Genomic DNA, 13,048 nt, shown 5'->3' with positions numbered 1-13,048 from the left:
CAAACCAGATTAATTATGAAGCAAAGATGCATACAAAAAGCTAAATTAAATTACACAAAGAAATAATGAAAAGTGGGTTGCTGAAAATTCAGCTTAGCCATAACAGAAGAAATGTCATTTTAAAATATATGAAAATAGAATATAGTAATTTTAAATTGTAATATTATAAAAAAAAATATTACTTATTTAACTCTATTTTTGATTAAATAAATGCATTCTTTCAAAAGGATTTAAAAAAAAAACTTTTAGAATGGTAGTGTACACAGAGATATTTAATTATTTGGTAACACTTTAGAATAAGGTTCCATTATTTAATGTTAGTTAATGTATTAATTAACATGAACAAACAATGAATAATACATTTATTACTGTATTTATTCATCTTCGTTAATGTTAATGAAAATACAGTTATTCATTGTTAGTTCATGGTAATTCACAGTGCATTAACTAATGTTAACAAGCACAACTTTTGATTTAAATAATGCATTAGTAAATGTTGAAATTAACATGAACTAAGACTTATAAATGCTGTAGAAGGATTGTTCTTGCTTAGTTCATGTTAACGAAAGTAGTTAACTAACATTAACTAATGGAACCTTATTCTAAAGTGTTACCAATTATTTATTTTGGTGAATGTAGAAACTGAAATAACCCAAATTAATAATTGCTGCAAAAGTATTGTACTGTTGGAGTTTGATACCTAATGCAATGTAAACCAATTGAATTTATATTGTCATGTATAACCCAGGTTGCTATATTAAATTTACTGCAAAAATATTTTGAATATTATCTACGAAGCCATCCTGTTCATTGTATAGACTGTCTAGTAAAATTCTGTAACTGCACTTGGTTATAAATTTTAAAGACATTTTACAACCATCTGATTTCCCCCAGATGTTTCAAGGATGTTTACGGTAACATAAGCTCTAAAAGATCTTTAACAAAAGTATGCTGAAAAAATCCACTGTCGACTGTATAGTTAACTTGTGTGCAGAATTCAGTAGTCATGTAAGCGCTTTTATTCTAACGAACTGTAAAAGTGTTTACTGTGGCAGAACTAATAGAAGGGTCGCGTGATGTAGCTTTAACTCACTTGAATCCCGGCGCCACTGTGGCACAGTTCCCCGCACTCAGCCAGATGCAGTAAGGGTCTCGCGAGGACAGACAGCTCCTAAAACACACACACACACACACAGAGTTAACTCATAGCACATGTGCTGGAAAGGCTGTGTGTGTTTTCCTCGCTCACTGTCTCCATACTCCCCCCCCCAATTTCCCTTTCCCCTCTCTCTCCGAGTGTATGTGACAAGCTGGAAGGGACAGCCAGACACAGCATCTCCATAACAAAGCTTTATTGCCTCTCGCTGGTCAGACTGAGAGCAAAAAAAAAAAAAATGAAAATAAGAGAGAGAGAGAGAGAGAGAGAGAGAGAGAGAGAGAGAGAGAGAGAGAAAAAGAGTGTGAGTGACTGCTGTATAGTCGTGTGTGTGTGTGTGTGTTTGTGCGTATATTTGTGTTGCATGATTGACAGGTGTGTTGTGTTTGCCAGAGGCCAACTGAGATTTAGATACATGGTAGAGCTGGCGAGCTGCTCGGAGAAACAGTGAGAGAGAGAGAGAGAGAGAGAGAGAGAGAGAGAGGTAGACGGAAAGAGAGCGAAAGACAAAAAAAGCATGTGTGAGGTGACTAGATGTGAGTCAGAGTGAAAGAGAGAGGTCACTTCCATTTTTCTGCTATTTTTTCCTCTTCACAGGTTGTTAATTTCCCCATGCTATGCCTGTTGGTTGCTATGCTTAAGCACTGTTGTAAAAGGTCAGATGTGTTAAAATAATTAAATACATTCTCTTATCCCAGTTTATATGAAAAATGAAATAGAGCTGGGTCACTTTTAGTCTGTCTATTAGGTTTAAAGTCGTCTATATGTTAATGACCTACTAAAAATTGACAAAAGTACTACTTTGGCTATACTATCCACATTATCTTTAAATCCAGTTTTTAACTGTAATGTGCAAAGCTTTCAATGACAGCCAATAGCAGTTATTTTAGTTTACAGTCTGTCATGCTGTTGGATGTTGTAAACTCCCATTTTTCATTGTATTTTAGTAGTAGTTATTATTTTTTTAGCCATGTCAGCATCTAAGGCTATCTTTATGGCAAAAACGGAGTTGGAATAATAAAAGAGTTACAAACAAAAAATAAATCCAAAATAAACAAAAATACAAGGTAAAATTATTAAATTAAAATTTTTCAATTAACATATGATTTTATGTATATATATGTATGTTTTTACACACTTTTACTGAAATCCCTTTGTGAGCATTTCTATTTGCATTAAAACAGTATAATACAATACAATATGTGTTTAATGGAAATGGGAGTCTTGGAAAACATGCATAGAGTTGGGTTTTCTTCATCATATTAATTTATTAGCTTAACCATTAACATACTGGTTTGTAGTGCAAACATTTTTATTCTTGATTGTACTTTGTTATTCTACAAATGGTTAAGTATAGTGGCTAATAAAGAAATGTGCAAATTCACAAGAAATACCTTACTTCTGCATTAAAAAGACAAACAAATCAGTACATCTCTTCTGGTAGAACTGGGAAAAAAAACAAAACAAAAAAAACAACTTATGTCTCCTCCTGTACTGCACTGATTTTTGTCCAATCAAATGCTCTTTACAATGAGAATGTCACACCCCCCTAGCAAATAGCATTAGTTAGCAAACTATTGGCTCTAAAATAAATACTCATAAACCCTTTGATATTTCCCACACAAACGTCCAGTTTCAACAGGATATGTGTGAACATAGGGATTGTGATTTTCTTTCAAAATACATAACTCCAAGTACCATGTTATAGATGGACTTCCTTGAAAAAGTGTAAACATCTCACTGTCACACTGTGACCAACACAGGGCTATCTGTTTGAGTGACCAATAGAAGAGAGTTTGGGGCAATCTGTTAAAAAAACATTATTTTTGCAAAATGACACAGAAATTACACCGTGTTAAACTTTGAATACTGGATGGCACAAAAAAAAAAAAAAAATTAGCTTCCTGACCACAACAAACTTCTTTTATTCTTTGAGATGAAAAAAAGAATCCTCTTTGTATTTAAACAAACAGCTGTTTTTGCATCCAGCACTGAAAACAATTCAGTGAGCGAAAAAACAGAGGGGAAAAAAAAGGAGATGTTTTCTCACAAGTCTACAGAGAATCTCGTGTGAGTGTTTCTCCTGAGGCTGAGCAGGCATGAGCTAACAGATTGGTAAAAAGTTAAGACATGGCTGGATCAGACATCAGGATTGTTTTTGGAAAGAAAATGGGACTGAAATTCCCTGATAGGATTTGGAGATCTTTTATAAGGAAACAGTCTATAAGCATGCTCAAACTACAGCTGTAGTGTGGAAAAAAGGGGAATTGTATGCTGTGTCTTGGCCTGCGACCAATCAGATGGCTCTAATTTGCGTGCGAGTAGTGGAAGCATGTGGTGATGCTGGCTCGAGGACTGCAGCATGTGATGGAGGAAACACGTCTACATCAGTGACGACCCATCTCTGTAACTATGAGGCTATAAGCTAAAACCTTTTGCCCTCTAAAATCTATCAGTGTTTAAATTTGAATGCACTTAAGAATGCTTGTCTTTGAAAACATACACCGCTTTCAGCGCACTTATGGAGAGCATTATCCATGATAGATCAAAAGCGAACCAGCACACAGGACTTTTTAGAAGATTCTTGCACGACTGTCATAAATTTTTCTGAGGACTGAGCTGCTGCACTGCATCATGAATAGAGTTTGTGATGCTGGTTCCATCTTCAATCAATGTTTTAAACTACTCTACAATAGTAACACTTATGATTTAACGTGATTAAAATAGTAAAAGATACTTAAAAGATGTAGTAAAGCACTGTACTGTATAAATTGCGCACTCTCACATGTAATACATTTTTAATGGGAATGATTGTGGGTTTGGGTTTTGTGTCACTCACTTTTTGCAGATGTCATAGTCAGAACAGCGACTGAGTGGAACGCGGATCACGCAACTTGAGAACGCCACAAAAAGGGCATGATGATCTTTGTCCAACTCCAATCCCAGAATCCTACGGTCTTCACCACGCACATTACACCTGAGGAGAGAAACAGTGGTTTGTGCTGGTTTGCCATTTTTATGTCAGTGATTAAAGAGTGTTTAAAAGTACCATATATGTACATATAAGAATGCAATAGGCATATTTTCTGAATGCATGGAATAACAATTATCCGGTAATTTCACAAAATGTGTTGTATACAACAAAAGTATGGTGCATGGAATACTGTATCCCATAATGCAAGGCAAAACGTGACCTTAAATTAGTAGTGATAAACAAACCAAAAGCAATTTCAGCTATAATTTGTAAACTTGTAAGCAACAGGTTATTATAGTTAACTAAAACCATAAAAAAAAACATTAACTAAAATTAACTAATATTAAAAAAACCTTTGTGCCAAGGCAATTCATTGTAACTTAATGTACTAAAATGACTTCCGTAATACTAAAAATAAATAAAGACTATCTAAACAAAAAAAATATGAACTACTATATGGAGTAGTCATATCCTCCTGATCAAAATATGCTTTCATTTTATGGAAAAGAGCAGCTCCGGATTCTTATCTTATAGAATCCTCAATAAAGAAGAGAAAAAGAAAAAAAGAAATCCAATATAGAAAGAAATCCAATATGTGTGGCACACAGATGAGTCACCCCCATTGAGTTGATTGAAGAAGGTCATGGCGTAAAGGTTGACTGTAATTCATTTTCCTCAGTATCTGTAATAATCCAAATAAATCCTTTGCATCATGTTTTTGCATCAGGCTAACTTTTACACAAGGTGGGGTTTTCAGGGGAAAAAAAGTGAGCAATGTTGCATGAAGATGTGGTCACGTTTTGTTGTGGAACTTGTGAGTCTCAGCTGGAGTTGAGGCTGGTTGTCAGATACACAAGAGGAACACAAACATGGGCAAGATCCCAAGAGTACAATTACAGCTCCACACGTACCATCCGTCCCGTTTACTGCAGGAGAGATTCTCTCTTTATCAAACGCCTCTGTCGACATTGAGTTTGGGGTTATGTGTGTGCATGTTTGTATTTGCCTGAGACTTGTCAATGAGTGTGAAGTGCATGAAAAAGCGCTGAGAGTGAAGACGTGTTTGTAAAGAACCTTCTAGGTGCAGCTGTGTTTGCTCAGACAAGTGACATTTTATCTGGTGCTTAGTTTCCTGCTCTGGGTCGACCTAAAATCCCTTTACGGCAAGTCAGTCCACCCAGCAGACATTTTGGTACAGCTCTTATCTACTAGAATAAAAACCGAAATGGTTTTGATAACATATTTCAAATAATCAAAATCTGCAATAATTTTGTGTCTTCAGCTCAATTCACACTAAAACTCACTCAAGGTTTCTCAGGTTTGTCTGATTCATGGGTATTCTAGAATAAACTCAATCAAAATGCAGATCAGCACCAGAGCCAAAGCCTCATGGGCAGTGCTCTGACATATGGTTTAACAGTGCCTCGGGCAACTCAAGTTTGAGTCCTCGAGATCTTAACCCAGTCCTGTATCCCTCTCTCCTCTCCCTTTGTTTCCTGTTTGTCTCTTAGTATCCCATCATACTATCCCACTTTTTTCAGCAGCCTTGGCTTTAGAAGTATTTCTCCCATAGGGGTTAAAAAAGTATCTGTTAAAGAGTTATATATAAGTCATGAACTAGCTAAAAACCAGCTACAATGTGAATCACTACATTACAAAATTTAATTTGAAGCAAAAAAAGTATTGGAAAGTTAGATGCAACCAAAGGTACACTGTGTACTAAAGTCCCACGAAACACGGAATTAAAAAACAATGAGAAAAGAACTGAATTAAAAACAAAGGAGAAATATAAAACTATTGATTTAAAGACGTTATTTCATAGTGAGATTACATATCATAGTATATCATAGCTTATAGTAGGTCAGTCTTTAGAGGTTTATACTTTTTTTTATAAATGATAATTATTCATTATAGCTATTTCCACTATATGTGCATGCAATCTAACTCACTTGTTGGGGTTGTAAACATCTATGTCCTCCAAAACCTGCGTGCTATAGGTGGAGTTTGGGTGCATGCTGGCGAGAATCTTCAGGACTCGTCCGTTTTCTGAACCCAGAAACAGAACCGTGTAGTTCTTATAAGGGCCAGCTGCTGTGTCCACAGCGATCTGGGTCAACTTGAACCTACATCAGGAACATAAGCTAATAAGTCAACAAAACAAATCACAAACATGCCTTTCCATCACAACACTAAATGCTTATTTATTCTCCAGCACTAATATCGGCTGCCTCCTTCTCTGGAGAAAGAGATGCAGATGTTAAGAAAGCAGCTGGAGAAGTAAAGAGTGCTAAAATAATGAGTGGTCGAGTGTTTAATTTCTATGGGAGCATGTGTGTGTGCGTACCTGCTGGTGGTTCGAGTGAAGCAGGGTCGGTTGTTGACAGACGGTACGGCTTCATCCATTAGCGGATAAGACTTAATGAATATAAGAGTTTCATCAGGGAAATCTGTGGAGGACTTATAACCAGCAGCAGGGCCGTCACCAGCACAGGACCCCGGCCTAAAGAGAGATAGAGATAAATCATTTTTTAAATAAACTATAGACTACTACCTGCACAGACTTTTCCCATGGAGATGATTTGCTCACACACACACACACACACACAATTAACAAGAACCATTCCAACCATCTGCCACTGTTAAATAAAAGCTGTTTTCGGAGTCCATCGGGCCGAGCAGGCTGCTGTCACAGCTCCAGAGAACCGGTCGAGGTATATCATGCTGAGCAAGATGATGAGGAAGTCTATTATTTATCACTTGTGTGTACATGTATGTGGTGTGTTATATTGGATTTGTTTATTAGTACATGCTTTCGTGTGATGCTTTCATCTTACTTTTAGAGATATTGCATTTATTTTTTCCAAACACAGTAAAAATTCGAAATATTTTTAGAATTAAAATATCGGTTTTCTATAGATTAAGAAGTAATGTATTCCTGTGAAGGCAAAGCTGAATTTCCAGCAGCCATTTATTCAGTCTTCAGTGCCACATGATCCTTCAGAAATCATTTTAATGTGCTAACCTGCTGCTCAACCATTTCTTTTCGTTATCAGTGTCTAAACAGTTGTGTTGCTTAATATTTTTGTGAAACTGAAGTATGTTGCATACTTTTTTAGATGAATGGAAAGTACAGAAGAACAGCATTTATTATGTATTATTTTAGAATGTGGTGCGTTCTTTCTTCTTCTACAATTATAATATACATTATGATATTTACTTTCTCTTATTATTTACTGTTTACTATTTGAAGACTACACTCCATTGTTTTAACTTAATATTTATAATTATTATAAAAGTATTTACTGATATTAGCGATAACCCTTCATGACTCACCGTGGTTTGGGCACCGTTTCATCAGGAACTGGCGTCCAGGCCGACTCACTGTTTCGCTGCTCCTTAAACTTCCCATTAAACACTTTCTCTATGTCATCCATGTAGAACGCACATACAGCAGAACCGGTGATACTGAGGAGATTAAGGGAGTTTTTTTTACTGAGAAGTTTTTATTCCAACACTGTAGAAACTACTCATAAATAAATCATGACTCCGGTGAGACTCCGTACCTGTTGGCTTGAGTGGTAAAGACGCCTAACACCGCAGGCCTGTGGTTGATCTGCATGACATTGGTTAATGACTGAAGAACGTCAAAGTAGAAAAATGAATCACCCGGAACCGAACAGTTTAATCGGGCTTTCAGGAAAGTCGTCCAGTAGCGCTCTAGAACCCTTGGAGAGCCACCGTTATCATTCTTACACACCCGAGCGACCCGAGAGAACACCACCTGGCGTATGACATAAAAAAAAAAAGTAAGGAAGTGAGAGACATTTTTCAGACCTACATTGGCAAATGATTTGTTCTTGTTGGCTTCAACAGAAAATGAAAAAAAAAAGGTCACACTTTATTTTGAGGTTCAATTCTCACTATTAACAAACTATAACTTTCCTCTTAATAAACGACTAATTTGCTGCTTATTAATAGTTCGTAAGGTAGTTGTTAAGTTTGGGTATTGGTGATATATACAATTTTCTTGCAGAATATGTGCTTTATAAGCACTAATAAACAGCTAATTTGTTAATAATAAGCATGCTAATAAGCAAAGAGTTAATAGAAAATTGGTCTCTATACTGGATAAAATGTTACCAAACAAATAAACAAACAAAATAAAGAAATAATCAATAAACTGAAAACCAATCTTAACAGTTAATGTAAACGTGTCTTCTCTTAAGGATCTTTACATGATTTTTCTTGGAGAACAAGACAAATGTAATGATTAAGAAAAAGGGTTTTCGCAGTATATTGAAGAAATGAACTGAAGTGTCTGACCTTGCCAAGGGTGGTGTACTCCACAGCAATCTCGCTGAGAAAGAAGTAGATGTAGTTCCCGTACTCAATGGCATGAAGAAAATGAGGCTCTAAATAAACAAAGACGTGATTAGAACGTAAAACGATAAAGAAAATAAATGTAGGTATCTGAAGAACAGGTGACGCACCTCGTAGCCATTTTGAGTCGTATTTTACGGTACGCAGGACAGGGCTGCTTTCTCCTAAACTTCGGTAAATCACTGCATCACTTGCTAGAAAATCTGTCATTGTGGCTGAATAAAAGTCACCGCCTGGGAAGTGAGGTGAGAAATAAGTATTGATAAATCAAAACAACACGAACCCCACACAGCGGAGCTAAGCTCAGTTCAGTTCAGTGTGTATGTGTTACAAAGACGAAAAAAAGAGACACTCGTCTCATCTCCCACATGTCCCTTTTGAATCTCTGTGCTTCTGTGATCACTGCTGTCTTACTGCGACTTCCTGCGCTTTGTAAAATGTCAGTGGAACACTAGTGAGATTATAGGAGATTTCATGTCTTCCTCCCCAGACGGCTGCTGCTCTGCCAACTCACCGGCAAACAGGCCAACGTTGGACTGGCGGGATTCGAAAGGGCAACGGGCTTGACCGACCACCTCCTCTCCTTCCTGCTCCAGAGAAGACATCTGACCAGAGAGAGGAAAATAAAGAACCTTACACACACTGAGCCAACTAAAGAACCTTAGCAATACAACACTAAGATATTTTAAAAAATGTCCAATCAATTCCTTGTTGATTTGGACGCCAATGATGTTCATTGTTTGGGCAAAAAGACTTGAGGGCGAGTAAATGACAGAACATTCATTTTTTGGATGAATGCTCGCTTTAATATTTTCATTTCCGATTCAGAATCTATTGAGAAAGAATTGTGATTCACTGGTGAATTGTTTAACTATAGTGGAAAATATTTGTTTGTTTTCATTTCAGTTTTTATTCAGAATTTGAAATCACAAATAAATATAAGTATGTTTCTTGTAAAACACACCTTTCTTTAGTGTCATTAAACTGTAAATACCATTAAGGACATGTTTTAAATACTGATTGGTGGTTTTTGCATAGACTTTTGGGATACTGAAATCCAGTGCTGTATAAATGTTTGTGAACAGGTGGATGGTGTGTGTTCCATGGTTGTTTTTGTTCCTCTATGGGAGCTGTAGGTGTGAACAGTGTGCTAGTTTCTCTTGTTAGTCAGAGGCAGAGCAGAAGCTCCGACCTGTGTTGTTCACAGAAAAAAAAAGAAAAAAAAAAAAAAAACAGCGTGCTAACTGCCTGTGTTGGGTGAGACGCATACACCTGTACAAATCCACAGATATTCACCTGCAGGGCTAGAGAGAGACGTCCTCACAAAGATGGCTGGTTCACACACACACACACACACACACACACACACACACACACACACACACACACACACACACACACACACAACACATTTAGCAGTGCGGCTGAGAGGGTCCTGTGGGCATTCTGGTATTCAGGGTCACATTGTGTGTCATCCCTACCGGATTAACACCTACTGAACCAGCTGAAGCTCACCGGACCTTACACTGCCCAGTGACTCACAGGGATAGAGAAGAATAGAAGGGAATTAAAACAGGAACAGCACTGGATTGGTTCTATGTCAAAGATTGACCATCTATTCTGCCGTCCAAAGGCAAAGGGCAGTAACTACACAGCTGGTCAAAATTGAGTTAAGTCCTAAAATGGCCTTTTGAAATCTGTTCGGTCTTGTTACAAAGTCTCCTGGTTCAATTATGTTCCGTTTCAAAGAAACAAGAGTGTCAAAATTGCAGTAAATACAAAATCCAAGCTAATACCAAGGCAAACCGCAGTAAGTGAAGTTACTCCATTCTGGCTTTGTATTCCCAGCTTTGACACTGCAGATACTGCAGAAGTGCTCACCAACACAGATTTGTGAACAATATTTGAGAGAAATGGGCCTTTTGTGTAAACAGAAAAAGTCTTAGATCTTTGAGTTCAGCCAAAGTCCTTTTAGGCAAGTCATGCCACTCGGCCATCTTGGCAACACCTCCGGGCAGCAATTTCAGACTAACAAGACCAGGCTCCTATCTAAATGAATGGGCATAGAGTGAGAACTGCACTTTCACTGGTCACCGGGACATAAAAAGTGCATGTATAGAAACAGCAGTAAAATATGATAAAAAAATAGCTGAAATTTTTTTATGACTTTGCCCCAAAATAAGGTTTAAAATAAAGTTTATAACCTTTTTCCCACAGGTTATACTTTTACTACGCATGCGCAAGGGTTCCTCAACTGTGCGCGTGCGTCAGTGGAACCAGACGATAGGCTTAAATGTTTCCCGGCTTGACTGTTAAAAGCAGATGATTGGCTTTCCAGCGGGAGGGGCAGGACATGTGCATATAATGGCCGTCTTTGCCGTTACAGGTTTTCCTTATATAGTTGTATGGAGGATTGAGGAAGTGGCATGTCTCTTATAAATTGTCTCTGTAATCAATTTTGGCCAATACTGACAACTTACAACAAATATGACACAGATATAATGTGTCTTCCTAAAGAAAAAGGATTGGCACCAATATGGTGCCAATATATTGTGCCTCTAAAAAGAAAATATACATTATGGATACTTTTGTAGCAAGAATTCTTGAATACCATAAATAGACACTGGGGAAAACAAGATATAAGAGTCTAAAATGTCAACTTTAACTCTTCCAAATCTCAAACCTGCAATTTCTCCTCAACCTCTCCTTGCACAGTTTTCCAGAAAGTTCTCCACAGTTAATGTGTAACCTCTCAAGCTGTGAGCTGAGAGTGAAGGAATGCATGAGGAGACGAGGCAGAGGAACTAAGCGACATGATTTGCACGACGTGACATATCGTCCTTCTCCAGGGCTCTAGCAATCCGGACTTCTCCACGGAGAAATGCAGAAAAACGAGAGGGTGAGCACAGGAAATGGAGACAGACGGAGAGAGAAGCAGAGAGGAGGAAAAAGAGAGGGATATGGAGGGAAGATGCCTTCAGGGTAAGGTGCATAAATCAGGATCTCCAAAGAGCCTCAAACGGAAAAGTTGAGAGCAGAGTCTCATCCGAGAGTTTAGCTGACTCCCAGCTGGCCTCCTATGGAGTGTAGTCAGATTTACATGCTCTCTGGCAAACTAACACACACACACAGCTCAGGAACTGTTCTGCTAATGTTGATGGAAAACCATCAATCACAGGACTGTGGTATATTTGTGCAGGCACGAAGGAGAGAAAAAAAAGTATTTTTATTATTATTCAAGATTGTTAACATAATACAAAAATGTTGTGTCATTTTTGAGTGTACTGACTGAATTGGTAAAAACCTATAACATTATTGACTAATTTTAAAGAAAATCAGAAACTAAAAGGGTCATTTTGATTCAAGCATTAAAGTTATTAATTTGAAAATCTATTAGCAAATAAGCAACTAAAATTTTGAAATCATTAGGACTTCTCTTAAATGTAATAAATTACTTCTTGTTCTCACATCAGTTCTGGTGGTAATAGCAGCCAATCATCTGAGCGAATTAAAGTCACATGACATTTTCCAGTGAATCCAGGAATTTATTCAGTAAATGCATCTCTATTATAGTTTATGCATAACGAATAGTAGTCAGCCATCTAAGCAAAATAATAGCCAATCATCTGAATACACGTAAACCTGGTCAATGCCTGACTAATGTGTGTTAAAATTGCTCATTGCAACTGTAGAAAAATGTTTACACGGTGTCAACACCGGACGCAAGCGGAGCAACAAAACTCTATAGAATCCATTATAATCAGCGATGCTGTCTAACTGTCGCGTGTCAGTTTAGCCAACAGCCAGAGTTGGTGGGAGAACACAGAACTCCCTCACAGCAGATTCAGCTTGTAAACAAGTATGACAGGATACGTATTCATTTCTGAGGAGCAGCAGGGTATGTACATTTTTGAACAGGCCTAATATCCAAATTAATTTTAATGCTGACAAATTTAGGTAAACGTGTGCATGTAGACTGTCAGTTTTGATTCTGCAAAGGGACGCCTTAGAAATCTGTGCATCTGTAGGAGGTTTAACTGTGTGCAAGTGTGTGTGTAAGCGTGTGACAGAAATAGACTCGTCATACCTTGTAGTTGCGACATGTGGGGTTGAACGCATTGGTTCCACACGCAAAGAGAGTTTCATCGTTACGTGGCACCAGCACTTTGATGTAGTTGTAACACTCATCCTGTGAAAGACAAGACACTGGCTTTTACTGACTATATATAACTCCTGAATGACACACACACACACACACTGACTCATCTTGAAGCTTACAGCGAGCATCATTACTGACTCTCTTTCTCCTCAACTTCCACACACACAAATTACCATAATCCCTATGCTGAGCTCCAGGATCTGACTCGCTCCCTGCAACTCAGTCTTCAACCAACAATATTATAAAGACTGTGTGTGTTCGCAAATCTACATGTATATGCAGCAACCTGTGGAGAATCACCAGAACGTTTACTGACCACAACACGGGAAAAGTCTTCTTGATCTGGCAAGCTCTAACCTGATTGGCTGCCTCGAGCAAA

General features: G+C 37.7%; 1 protein-coding gene across 6 annotated transcripts in view; it reads right to left on the bottom strand.

Moving 5' to 3' along the window:
* Positions 1-13,048, bottom strand: part of sema6e (sema domain, transmembrane domain (TM), and cytoplasmic domain, (semaphorin) 6E) — a 168,396-nt gene that overhangs the window by 60,082 nt on the left and 95,266 nt on the right. For all 6 annotated transcript variants that reach the window (XM_052578290.1, XM_052578288.1, XM_052578289.1 and 3 more), the window contains 10 exons: positions 12,598-12,699; positions 9,025-9,115; positions 8,621-8,743; positions 8,454-8,542; positions 7,694-7,911; positions 7,464-7,595; positions 6,475-6,630; positions 6,080-6,253; positions 3,996-4,133; positions 1,094-1,171 (listed from right to left, as the gene is read on the bottom strand). In XM_052578290.1, coding sequence (XP_052434250.1) covers positions 1,094-1,171; positions 3,996-4,133; positions 6,080-6,253; positions 6,475-6,630; positions 7,464-7,595; positions 7,694-7,911; positions 8,454-8,542; positions 8,621-8,743; positions 9,025-9,115; positions 12,598-12,699 — 1,301 coding nt within the window. The remainder of the gene's footprint in view (positions 1-1,093; positions 1,172-3,995; positions 4,134-6,079; positions 6,254-6,474; positions 6,631-7,463; positions 7,596-7,693; positions 7,912-8,453; positions 8,543-8,620; positions 8,744-9,024; positions 9,116-12,597; positions 12,700-13,048) is intronic.

The sequence above is a fragment of the Carassius gibelio genome, chromosome B16, assembly GCF_023724105.1.
Source record: "Carassius gibelio isolate Cgi1373 ecotype wild population from Czech Republic chromosome B16, carGib1.2-hapl.c, whole genome shotgun sequence".
NCBI classification, from domain to species: domain Eukaryota; kingdom Metazoa; phylum Chordata; class Actinopteri; order Cypriniformes; family Cyprinidae; genus Carassius; species Carassius gibelio.
This window is presented reverse-complemented; position numbering and strand designations above follow the sequence as displayed.